Source organism: Odontomachus brunneus, unplaced genomic scaffold (assembly GCF_010583005.1).
Source record: "Odontomachus brunneus isolate Ranch 3 - 2012 unplaced genomic scaffold, Obru_v1 Obru_scaffold_134, whole genome shotgun sequence".
Lineage (NCBI taxonomy): Eukaryota > Metazoa > Arthropoda > Insecta > Hymenoptera > Formicidae > Odontomachus > Odontomachus brunneus.
In genome coordinates this window covers 35617-48975 of record NW_022639584.1, presented here as the reverse complement: position 1 = coordinate 48975, position 13359 = coordinate 35617, and the positions used below count along the sequence as shown (strand labels likewise).

General features: G+C 44.1%; 1 protein-coding gene across 13 annotated transcripts in view; it reads left to right on the top strand.

Annotated features, from left to right (window-relative positions):
- LOC116850066 (serine/threonine-protein kinase mig-15) overlaps window positions 1–13359 on the top strand; it is a 36516-nt gene that overhangs the window by 13346 nt on the left and 9811 nt on the right. For 3 of the 13 annotated variants that reach the window (XM_032827898.1, XM_032827897.1, XM_032827896.1), the window contains exons 3-14: window positions 885–941; window positions 2596–2640; window positions 2723–3005; window positions 3092–3303; window positions 3429–3657; window positions 3744–4004; window positions 4168–4352; window positions 4863–4883; window positions 5874–6059; window positions 6352–6455; window positions 7055–7146; window positions 7267–7343. In XM_032827898.1, the coding sequence (XP_032683789.1) occupies window positions 885–941; window positions 2596–2640; window positions 2723–3005; window positions 3092–3303; window positions 3429–3657; window positions 3744–4004; window positions 4168–4352; window positions 4863–4883; window positions 5874–6059; window positions 6352–6455; window positions 7055–7146; window positions 7267–7343 (1752 nt within the window). Of the gene's footprint in view, window positions 1–884; window positions 942–2595; window positions 2641–2722; window positions 3006–3091; window positions 3304–3428; window positions 3658–3743; window positions 4005–4167; window positions 4353–4862; window positions 4884–5873; window positions 6060–6351; window positions 6456–7054; window positions 7147–7266; window positions 7344–8344; window positions 9188–13359 lie in introns of all 13 variants that reach the window. The other 10 variants (XM_032827889.1, XM_032827886.1, XM_032827890.1 and 7 more) reach the window with 9 other exon arrangements.

Sequence of the window (13359 nt, the reverse complement as noted above, 5' to 3'; positions counted from 1 at the left end):
ATATATATATATATATATATATATATATATATATATATATATATATATGTATGTATATATGTGTGTATATGTATTTTTTTCAGTCATGTTGAAACTTGTCGCACGTTATAACGATTTCTCCACAAATTACCGTCGTGCGCTCAACGTCACATACGTTTAATCGTCTCGTCCTGCACCGGCGGCGACTCTTGCTTCCAGAGAAAGAATGACGTTTGCACGCACGTAGGTGGAGGAGATTCAGAAACAGAGACGACCAGAGAGAGTCTCTCTCTCTTTCTCTCTGAGTTTTTTGTCGAGGAGCGAGTGAGAAACGTTAGGAACTGTAGTCGATCCTCTTTGTGAGAGGGTAGACGCTCGTGTCGTGTATATCGTCCAGCCATATGCGCGTGGCTTTGTACTAGTTGAAAAAGGCTGAATATATGAAGTGTGGTACCGTGACGCTTTTTCCGCCGTGGCGCGCCACCCTGTCTGTCCGCCCCCTCCGTCTCCTTGCCCCCATCTGTCCCTTGGCGGCTGGAGAAAATGAGATGCTTACATCGGGAAAGATATGCAGGCATTTGCTCTCACCCTCGCCCTGAATCGCGACGTGTGCGTCATTTTCTTTTAATAATTTATCGAATCCTTTGCCAATGGCGAGAAGGCGGGAACGAGAGAGAGAGAGCAGACAGAGTACAGGTGGCCGAAAGGGCAAACGATGATTGGGAGTCGGGTGGCCGGCACCCAACTTGCGCGTATAGTACGTATTATAAAAGGATATTTCGAGGTAGTCAGCCTTGGGGGTTAAGTTTAGAAATATGTGTACACATCACACGTTCGTATGCTCTAGGAATTCTCGTGTGTCTCTTTAACAGACGATAATGACGATTTGCTTTTCTGTTTTGTAGGGTCGGCACACCAAGACCGGTCAGCTGGCGGCTATCAAGGTCATGGACGTCACGGAGGCAAGTATTCGGTCTCATGATGGCTAAGCGCGGCTTAATTGCTTCCTCACTACGTGGATTCGATTACGAACGACGCGGCGGCTTCGCTCGGCTTCACTTCGTTGTTCGAGGTCGAAATTGCAGCTGCGGATGCTTCGTTCTGGAAGTGCAAGAAGCGTCCTCTCGCACTTCCAATGACGAAGCCGAGGGAGGCCGACCACGTCGTGGTCGTCGTCGTTGTCGTCGTCGTCGTCGTCGTCGTCGTCGTTGTCGTTTGTACAATTCGGCAGCGTAGAGCGGTTTTCATTGGCCGACAGGAAAGGCCTCATTTCGATTCCAGAAAATAAACGTAATACCAGCGGCGCGTCTCGACCGCAGATAGATAAGTTTTATCAGCGAAAGACGCGAAGGCTGCGCGATATATACAACGAAACGATTCTAGAATCATTAATGCATATCGTCGCTTGTCGCGGTGGAACAAAGAACATTTCTGCGAAGCCGCGGGTGATACATCCAACGGCATTCTGGAATTCAGAATTTGTCGTGTCACATCAGGCCGGAAAGGCGTCGTATGCCTTTTATAACGCAGCCTGCCGCGTGAAATTGCACGAATAAATTATTAGCGCGCGATGCGCAATGGCGCGTTTCCTTTGTGTCATCATTATTGTCGTTACATTAACTTGTGAAGAGAGCGGTCGTTATGTACCGTTACGATATGGAAAATTACCACGGCGATACTCATCTATCGGCGCGCGCGTTCCCAATAAACAGGTCCTCGTCACGTACTTGCTTTTTAATCTGTAATAGTTTACACTCACGCACACACACACGCACACACAACATGTAGACACCTACAAATTATCTCTTTAATTTCTCATCATTCTATCTTGCTTCATCCTGATTGAGGAATGATTTTTCCAATCTCTTGGCGCGCTAACTAACAGTTAATAAAGTCATGTGACTATCTTTGGTTTTCCCTCAAATTAGACAAAAATAAACATGATTTAACTGTTAGTTAGCTCATCAAGAGGTTGGAAAAATCGGTCCTGAGACTCATCTTTAACTGAGATAAAGAGAACAAGAGAAAAAGAGAGAGAAAAGTGTTAATATAATATTGCGTGCCTTTTTTGTAAGTCGATCTAAGCGGTGGAAGATACGTCGGAATGCAGCGATACGATTATGATCGCGTGTTCCTCTATCTTCGTCATTGTATCGTTCTCTCTTTTTCTCTCTCCCCTTGCGAGTGCCCTCTCTTTTCTTCCCTCTCGTGTAACGCGCGAGTAAAGCCTCGACTCTACTTACCTACTTAGCAGATGTTAGGTTGCTCTTTTCACAATCTTCCACAGCTGAACGAAATTTTCACATTCTGATCTTTTTTTTTCAACCTCGTGGAATGTGCGATATGTTCGTTCTAACGGTTGTATTTGCAAAGCTTATCTTTCCACGGTATCAGTATGGCTTGAGATACGATTGTTCGATAACGATCTATCTGCATCATTTTATGATGTCAAGTCAATTTCTAATCGGACCATATACATCTATACGAAGCTCTGAGTGAGCGCGCGATATGCGCGATATGCGATAGAATACGTAGGATATTCACGTGGGAAACGTAATAAGGAATCGGAAGAGTCTCGTCGGGGTGTATATTTCAACAAGCTGTTTATTGTTGCAGGACGAGGAGGAAGAGATAAAGTTGGAAATAAATGTACTCAAGCGGGTGAGTGTGTGTATAAATAGAATCGCTGAATCGCGCCGGCAGACTGAATTAATGCAAATGAGCCTTCTTGTGTGTGTTGCAGTACTCGAATCATAGAAATATAGCTACGTATTACGGTGCCTTCGTGAAGAAGTCATCACCCGGCAAAGACGATCAATTATGGCTGGTTATGGAGTACTGCGGAGCTGGCTCCGTTACGGATCTCGTCAAGTCAACCAAGGGCCAGAGCTTGAAGGAGGAGTGGATAGCCTATATCTCGCGCGAAATACTGAGAGGACTTAGTTATCTTCATAGCAATAAAGTTATTCATAGGGACATTAAGGGGCAAAATGTTCTGTTGACTGACAACGCGGAAGTCAAACTCGGTAAGATCATTTTGAATAAGATGATCACAGAGTGTGATCTTCGAGATTTTCGCACGCATCAATTAATCGTGTGTCCGCCTCTTCAGTCGATTTTGGTGTCAGCGCACAATTGGATAGAACGATAGGTAGAAGAAATACGTTCATCGGCACGCCGTACTGGATGGCTCCGGAAGTTATCGCTTGCGACGAGAATCCAGACGCGACTTATGACAATAGGAGCGACCTTTGGTCGCTCGGAATTACCGCTTTAGAAATGGCTGAATCACAACCTCCGCTCTGCGATCTTCATCCCATGAGAGTGAGCGTTTTTCAGTAATTTTAATAATTATAGTCTTGACGGAGTAATCCTGTATCGTGCAATCCTCTCATGAAATTATACACCGCTATACCGTATCGTTCTTTTTTTTTTTTATCATTGAACAGGCATTGTTTCTGATCCCTCGTAATCCACCACCGAGGCTCAAGTCGAAAAAATGGGCCAAAAAGTTTCACGGATTTATCGAAACGGTGCTGGTGAAGGATTACCACCAGAGACCCTACACGGAACAGCTTCTCAAACATCCATTCATACGGGACCAACCAACGGAGAGACAAGTCAGAATACAACTGAAAGATCACATCGATCGCTGTAAAAAGCGCAAACAGGAGAAAGGTGAGATAATACCATAAAGAAAGTTAATTTTAAGCAGTTTACTCGGAGTACGGCGCGCTATATGATATCGTCTTGCATCGTTGCAGAAAGAGACGACTATCGATACAGCGGTAGTGAAAATGAAGAGGATGAACCCGCATTGGCAGGCGAACCGTCGTCCATCGTTCAAGCACCCGGCGGCGATACGTTGCGCCGTAACTTTCAGCAGATTCAGGAGGGCAGGACTCTAACGCAGGATGTACCTCCTCAAGCGCCCTCCGCTAAAGAAAAACCGGGCAGCAGATTGCAGAGAGAGGTTCCGGAACCTGGGCCACCCGCGAGACCTGCTATACCGCACAGACTCATAGGTAAGCTCAATGTATTCTTTGTGAGAACGTTCATGTCGAGTCGAAATTGCATACTGATCATACTGATCAAAGTTAGACAATATTCTACATAATTGATCAACAATCCGTGTAGACATAGTCTTAAAATTTACGTCACAACCTTGATATTGATAATTATGACTAGTGGTACCAGATCCCCAACCACCGTCTCGTCCATTACCTCCGACACCCAGAGACGATCCTCGGCAACCGCACAAAGTATCCACGCCGCCTTCTAATCATCAGACACCTGCCGGAGGAGGGGGAGGTAGCGGAGGATCCGGCGGGCAACCGGCGCCTCAGAGGAACAGTCATGTCTTCAAGCCTATGGTAAGCCTTCGTGAATAGACACGCGCTTTTCGTAACCTCTGACCTTTTCGCTAATCATCCGGAACCAACGTCCCTCTTTTTCTCCCATTACACTTTGCGAATAAGAGTTACATAAATAGATGGATAAAAGGATAGATGACCAGACTTGTAGCAAGGCATACGCTGTCTGTCCCCTTCTCTTTTTTTGCAGTTTTGCCTTAAATTTGTATTTATCGGTCCGAGTATTCTTTATATGACGCATAGTCTTCACTCTGTATGTCCCTCTTTCTCTATATATACTTGCGATATACTATATGCGATATATATATATATATATATATATATATATATATATATTTATTTATTTAATTATCGTATCCATCTTGCACGCGTTCTCTATTTCGCTATTGCGTCATTGGCGTGCACGCTGATGCGTTCTATTACATATACACACGTACACAGAGGCTCCTGGCACTCGAACTTGGAATGTATTTGGTTTTTGTTTCTTTTCTATGTTCACACGTACCGTAGCTGCCGCCGAGGAGGCCAGAGGTAAGATGAGACACGCACACTTTATCCTTTTTCTCGTTACATGTGTATCGACATCTTGCTTCTTCGCAGACGCGTCTCGCGCACACGGATAACGATTTAATAATGACGATCGGCGCGCGGAGCTGTCAATTCGAGACGTTTATGTTCACGGAATAATGCTCGTGGCGAGATCCGTTCTGGTCTTGCGCGCTGATCGATCATTATTAAATTTCTCCGTTTCATAAAATAACAAGTCACATGCCCTTTTACTTAATATATTTCCGCTTGTGAGCACTATGCACTGTCCCTCATTAGGCTTCATTCTGATCGCCTAAGTGGATTTTCTTTGTCAGTAGAACGATATATGTTTAGATCCACATACACAACACGTTTGTTGGTGTTTCGAGAAATAATGTCGATGATCTTTTCATCTTGTTATCGTCGTCGTTGACATCGCGTCGTTGAGAGAGAGAGTGAGAGAGAGAAAGAGAAATATGTCAGTATAATTTTATTTAAAATAACACGTCGGTCGTTTTATCATAATTCGATGCATGCAAGGAGGAAATCGTTCACGTCGCGAAAGTAACGCGCGATAGAGTGATTTCTCTCGTCACATTAATAAATCTTAACATACGAATATTATCGCGATATGAAAGTCGAGATCGTTCATTCACGATGTCGTCATGTCGTCCTCGGCTTTGGGCTCTTTCTAATTAACAATTCTGCTTCTTAATTCTCAAATCTTGCAATTAGCAATTCGCGTTAGAACGTGTTTCATTAAACGTGTTGCGTCTGGATTGGTCATCATCGTAATTAACGTTTTCTGAGCTTCCTTCAAGCGTCATTCGGCAGTCTCGCTTCAAACCGCAGTACTTTACGTTCTCTCTTTGACATCTTCCTCGCCTATCCGCCTTGTTTGGCTGCGTGGTGGCTTCTCTAGCAAAAGATTCTCTCGGAGGTGTCTCGGAACAGTGACTAACGGGGTTGTGCGTGTGTGCGTGTGGGTGGTAGGACTTGGACATGCTGGCTGCTCAACTCAACGAGCTTGGTGTGTCACAGGGCCCCGAGGCCCCGCCGAGGCCAAACAGGCAGCATAAGGGCCCTGCAGCATCGTCTACGTCGAATTCGGTGCAGCCCGCAGGTGGTAACGATCAGAACAACAAACAGATGCCGCAATCCTCCAGTATTCTCGATCAAGTAAGCTATTGGAGCCGCGCCCGTGGCTGTTGATAACATTCTCAGCAGCGAGAGCGATTACACTCCGTGTTTCTCTGTGCATCTCCGTCTATCTATCATCCCTCGTTGTTTGTTCTATTTATCCCTTTCGTTCTCTTCGTTATTCGTTATTCACGTGAACGATACGTAACGATACCATCGCCTTGCGTCTAATTCGAGGTAAAGAACGTACGATGTGCGGTAATTAATGTCGCTACACGAGAAACGGGGAAACGACACGTCCAAAGTGATACGTCACGTTATGTCGTTCTAGGCCCTGTCGATCGATAGTGACAGTGACGACGATCTGGAAGACGCTGGAGGAAACAATCTGAGAAACGACGGAACTTTGTTGGCCAGTGATCCACCTAAGCCACTGTAAGTATGGTTTACCATAAGCTGTTTCGTGAGGTAACATCTTAACAGTCGGGTTACAGTGCAAACCTTTCATCTCGGTAACACGTAAACGTCATGGCGTAAACAACAGTAACTAATCGTCAGGAGCCGTTTCAACTTGTAACCGTCAAGTCGGTGACCTCTGAACAAATAATGTTTATGGTGTCCATTATCCACACCGCGTGTTAATGCGCGCATATTGTGTCACGTAAACACGTAGTGACATGGGAGAGGTAATGGACAGCCATTCCTCCGCTGTACGAGCTTGTAAATATTATTTCCTTAGAGGCCGCTGACCTGTACATTACTTACATAACCGACTGATATAAATAGAACGTGGCTCTCGGCAGAGTGCATTGGTATTAATCGTACTAATATCATTTCGTTTCACCTCCCATCACGCCTATCCCACGCTTCGACATTTCGCATCACATGGTCGTCTTGGTCGCATCGCATCACATCGCCTCGCCTCGTCTCGCCTGATCGCCTTGCTTCGACAACACCGGCGACGTGTGTTACTTGTGTGCTTCATCGCGTCATCGTGCGCCATCGTCATCTCGCATATTTGTTCGTCGTTGCAGTCCCGAATTTTCTCCTTTCAGACCGTCGTCGGACTCGTCATCGTCGTCTTCGCACAATGCTCAAAACTCCCACCACGAAGACAAGCCAAAGGGTAAGGAGTTTGAGTTTCCTTAATAAATCCCAGGCTCGATTTATCTCGATTTAATAACGTTTTTTAAATCTAACCTTTCAATTGTTTTCTTTATCTAATCTGTTCCACCTTTATTCTTAGGAGGAGCACCGAATCGCCCGCTCCCACCGACCCCCGATGAGGAAGAATCGGGAGACCGTACGCTAGTCATGAAACGAGTGAGTACCTCTCCTCCAGAGTTTGTTATGCAAGCTAAAACCTATATATATTTTCGTAGACTATTTCTTTTCTCTTCCGTTCGGTTGTACATTTAATTTCGGTCGTTTGAGGTCTTCCCGTACATATCGATGGTATGTAACGTACGAGACTGGTGTGATCACGTTTCAGTAGTTCGCGCAAAGCAGTCGGCGTATTTCCTTTTCTATTGACGTCAACAGCCGATTCGTTAGGGAATCGGCGCGTCAAGCCATCTCAATTCTTATCAGACATTTCCACTGTGAAATCACTGACTCTCGCGAAAGAACGAACGAAATTCGAGAATGGACGAAGGGAAGGGAACACGAACGATTGCGATGCACATAATTGTCGTTTCTCCTCTTTTCCTTTTTTTTTTACCATTTTTTTATCATTTTTTTTCTGTAAATATGTATACGTACGTTAACTGATAATCGGGACTAATTCAGTGGTCACTGTCCGCTCCCTTCATTGTTACATTGTTCCACATACTCGTCGTGACTGAATTTTGTATATTCCAAGCGAGCACAATGGTGCACTGCCTTGTTGTCTGTACTTTTGCCGCTGTCGTACGATACACCCTGCACATTCATATACGAACGATGAATAAATATGCTGCCCGATAGACTATATTGCTTCGGTGGTGAATATGTATATCGCATCGTTATCTTCTTTTTTTTTTATTTCTCCTCTCTCGACGGTCGCTTCGTTCTGTATATTTTAATCTTGGAGTCACATTTATACATTGCACACCTCTCGACGACTCTACAGACTCACTACCGTCGCAACAATAGTCGTTTGTCGTCTTTTCTCTCGTTTTTTTTTCCTTTTTTTTTTCTCTAATACTCATACATTGTACCATTTATACACTCCAAGCACTCCATCGACAGTCATCGTTTCACGTTATTATCGCACGCATTTCTTTTTCTTGTTTTTTTTTCTCTGTCACCGTACCGTTATCCCCGCCATCGTACGCGCACTCTAGAAACTTAGTCAGATGTCAGACGATCGTGCAACGGCTAGCGGCAACCGGCGTTCAGAGATAGACGAGCAGCTCCTCCTGAAAGAGTGGGATTTCACCCGCTTCTTTCAGGGTTTTAACGAAAAGCTGGACAAAATAAAACAGGAGCGCCCGCAAGAAGAGGTCGGCGCGAGCAAGTCCGGCAACGAGGATCGTTCCTCTTCGTCTAGCGAAAGAACGTTGAAGCGACAGGAACAGTTAGCCCGACGGAAACACGAGCAACACCAACAACAACAACAACAACAACAACATCATCATCAACAACAACAACAGCAACAACAACATCATCAAAAGCAACAGCAATTGAAGCCGATTCACAGGCGGCAAGAGAGTGACTCGAAATTGGGCAATGCCTCGAGCGCGTTCGCGCGCGCCTTCCGCCGCGAGAATTCGGACTTTTTCCCGTCCGCGAGACACTCGGCGTACCTGCACAAGTCCTCGGACTCGTCGAGGTCCAGTATATTCGCCAGCGGCAATCGGCGCGGCAGCGAGATTAGCGTCGCCGGTATTGTCGGTAAGAAAGGCAACGCCCTGAGCTCCGGCGAGCCGGTGCTGACGGACTTCTCGTTGAGACGCGACTGCCCGCAGAGGCCCAGGCGAGAAAAAACCGAGAGCGAGATTGTCTTCGGTAGTAGGCACGAGGCGAGGAGGTACGCGGATTTCGGACGCGATAAAGACGAGATCGCAAGAAGACGCAGTTGTAGACCCTCGGACGCCACTACGGCTTCTGCCGTAGTCGACGATGCGGGAACGATTAAGTCCACGGCCAGTACGACGGCCAGCGAGTACAGCCCCATTGTCACCCAGGTCAGTCCCCTTTAGGCGAGTCCTGCGTCCTCGCGAAGTCTTCGCGAGTCCCCTACGCGAGCCCCTGCCTGTGTGCTTGCCTGAAAACGACCCTTCTCACTACCCTCACCGTGTTATCGATCATATTTTCTGCCTGTGCCTTCTCCCCGACACACACCTTCTCCGTCCCCCGGATGTATCCCCCGTCGAAGTGTCTATTGAGGCCGTTATAGTCTCGTCTGTTGTTCGCCTCGTGTTATCGTTCTTCCTTTGTGCCATGCAATTTCATAGTCGTTGATGTTTCGTCAGTCAAGAGTCGTATAAAGAGTCGGCAGCAGAACACTCTGATGTCCGTCTTGGGTTCGATACGAACTAATTACTTTTTTCACTGAAGAGAAAACAATATCTAAAAAATAAAAAAGATTAATTCGGTAGGGGTGCCACAATAGCATATTTACTTGAATTTAAATTCTTTTATTTAATAAAGTTAATTAAATAATAAGCCTCTGATGTGTCTTTGATGATTATTAAATTAATTAATAAGATCTTTTTAGGAGGCACAGAGTTAGTTTAGTTAAGTTAGTTTATTAAAATAATACTTCTGATAGCATTGAACTGTTTGTCTTTGGCTTTTTTATTTAAATTAAATAAACATAATTGCTTTCATGAAAAAGCAATGTTTCAGGAAAATGTATATTTTCTTTTTTGAACGATACTTTATATTAGTGTAAGTAAATATGTTATCAGTGCCCAATAAATAAATATTTTTTATTTTTTAGACGTCTTCTCTCACAGTGTAATAAAGTAAATTAAATAAGATTCTGATGATAAGAGATGTATTAATAAAACCTTTGAGAGCCAAGCACAGTTTAGTGCTATTAAAATAGTGCTTTCCATGACACTAAACTAGCTTTGCTTGGCTCCTACTTGAATAGAATGAACACAATTACTTTTATGAAAAGCCAAGGTTTTAAGGGAAAATGTATGTTTTCTTATCTGAAACATATTTCACATTAGTGCAAGTAAATGTGTCAATAACGCCCACCGTGCATAAACATTTTTTATTTTTTAAATACCTCTTCTCTCAGTGTACCTTCGAGTCCACGAGGAATATCTTAGTCTTCTGTTCCCGGCGACTCGTGCCACTTACGAACGAAATCGCAATAACGCGTCCCGCGTTACTCGTAGACACTTCGAGCCACATTTCTCCCACGACACACCGTCGCGACTGATTCTTCGACATCCAAATGGCATATAACGATATCACATAGAAAGCTAGTCAGCTACGCTCGACTTCTTAGACGCATAACCTTTTTCCCGTGTCACTGTTTCATTTGCGTTTCGCGAACACGCGGGGCGAGTAGCAGCGATACATTATATTAATCACTAGTGTGCTACCAATATCATATTATATTAGCAGTATTATAACACCATCTCTCTCGTATTTCTCCACTTAGACTTCTCGATCATTTTCGAGCAAGGGCGATCGGGCCTTCGGAGCGCAACTTAGAACTCTGCTGATACACTGACACTGTTCTATTACTAATTCTACTATTAGCAGTATTACTATCATTATTGCTCTTACCACATCTACTGCTACAGTTACTACTACACTATTAGAGTGCTCTATTACTACTATTTCATACTATTACTAAGAACATGGGAGATTTTTGCTGGGAGGTGCTACTGATAACAGTCCTTTACTCACTTCTTTCCTCTGCGCTCTTGATGAACAAGAGGCTTTTCCGCAAATGTGTTGTATTTGCCGAGTAGCGTTTAAATGCGCGTCGTTCTCTCGTTCATCGGCGACTCGTCGCCGAATTGTCAATTATCGCGCGCGTAACGTCTCGTCTGTGAATCTCCGCTCGAAATACTCCTACGGTTGCGGAATCATTCCGCACGATCTCTCGAGGAGACACGATGTCGAAATCGTGAATTGCTACTCCGTAAATCAGACTCCTCTACGCATTCCACTCACTGCTACACGTTCCCTTTTCCCCGGCAAGTGTGTGAGTCTCGTCCTCCGTTCGCTCGAGCGACGCGTACATATTATACCATGCAGAAACAAAGCGTCGAGACGTGATTTCCTACGACGACCGAGCGAAACGAACGAAATCTGGGACTGAACCGCCGAGGAGAGAGAAAGAGAGAGAAAGAGGGGGAGAGAGAGAGAGAGAGAGAGAGAGAGAGATTAACCGCATGGAATCATCCCCCTCGGGATGTTCGACAGCGTCGTCGTTATCATCGGCGCAACGACACGTCGCGGGATTCGGATGAAAAGCGAAAACTAAAATTCTCGATAGTGAATCTTACGTGTGGACGTTTCTCCGATTACGTTGGCGTGATTACGTTTCCACGTGGCTTTTCACACGACACGGGTCTTTCTACGAAAGCAGTCGCGAAAATGCGGTGTCGAAATGAGAGGAATTCACTTTCTATGCCGGCCGATTGTCTTTGACTCTCTCAGCTTCAAATATGCTTCTGTTTCTGTCATGCATATAATTGTGTGTACTTAATCGACATTAACGTTAGCTTGACAAAACATAAACATTCCAAAAGTGCAGATTCCTCCGTAATTTTATACGACTTTGGCTTCTATCTGGGATATTTCTAACAAAGCACGATTGCGTTACTAACCAGACCTTCCTTTTTCTCGCAAAATGCAATAACGTAAAGGATAGTTGCTTTAACAACGGAGTCGGGTTTTTGGCATACAACTTGACGTTGGTTTATTTATATATATATATATATATTTTTAATAATATATATATATATATATATATATATATATATATATATATATATTACTAAAAATACTGTTTACTAAAGACATTTAATACTGCAATAATCGTTCTTTTTCATTGGTCTCTTGAAAATCCTATTTTACTCGAGCCAAAAATCCTTGCATCCCAAGAATGAAAGATAGAGAATGAAAGTGGGATGAAAGGAACAAGGAAAGAAAGGAGGAGAGAACGTGAGAGAAAGAGAGACAGTGAGAGAGAGAATGAGAGAGAGAAAGAGAGAGATTGAGAACGAGCATTATAATAACGATCTACAAACGACCTGGCGTGTATGGGTGTGTTTTGTGCTAACATGATTTTTATTATCATATGCATGATCCCGACCACATAAGGAAATAAAGAGGGAAAGAAAGAAAGAAAGAGGGATAGAGAGAGAGAAAAGGAAAAAGACGATAAGACTATAACGAATGAAAGATCGATGTACTAGGAGAAGAAGAAGACGTCGTTGAGGTAAAGAGAACGGCCTCGGGGAAGTTTGCAGTCGAGAGAAACAGGAAACGTAGAGTGACGATGGAGTTCAATTAATGAATCGTCGTATGAGACTACGACTGTGATTGATCATAAGAACCGTCTTGCATGACGCTTGTTAAACAACTGTTGCGTTGCCTCCAAGTGTGTGCTCCAGAAATGCGTACGGCGTCCGTGTCTCGTCTCCATGTTACGCAGCACGTGCTAAAGCATGCTTCATTTTTGTCTATGTGTTCTTTTGGCATGTAGCGAATTTTTGTGTTTTACACCCTTATCGCCGTTTCGCCGAGACTAACGAAGCGTTAGCGTGTATGTGTGTGTATGCACAGAGTGTCTGATGATAAGTATCTTGTTTGCGTGTAGATCAAACTGAAAAAAAGAGTCCTCTACTATTTTGTAAATAACTACGTAGATTTTTAGTTGTTAATTAAAGGACACTGGCGCATTATTGCGCGCGATCATTCGCCACTTCTCTTTGATTAATAACTCAAAAATCCACCTGGTGGTTTGGAAAATAGTAGAGGACTCTTTCGTTTAGCTTGACGAAGGCTGCGTTCGGGGAGACGCTATTTAGCGCTATAAGCGTTCTCTGTCCTTGTTCAACTTTCAGGAACAAACATGGACAGAACACACTCATAGCGCTAAATAGCGTTTCCCCGAACGCAGCCTTAATCTGCAAGCACACGACAGCAGATTTTCTTTTATTTTAATCTTCTTTAATTAATAACTCAAAATTTTACGTGGTTTTTTGCAAAATGATGGAGGAATTTTGTGTTCAGTTCGACTTAATATGTATATGAGATATAAGACACTTATCGTCAGACACCCTTTATGTGAATATGTGTATATGAGAGGGAGAGAGGGAGGGGGAGAGAGAGAGAGAGAGAGAGAGAGAGAGAGAGAGAGAGAGAGAGAGAGAGAGAG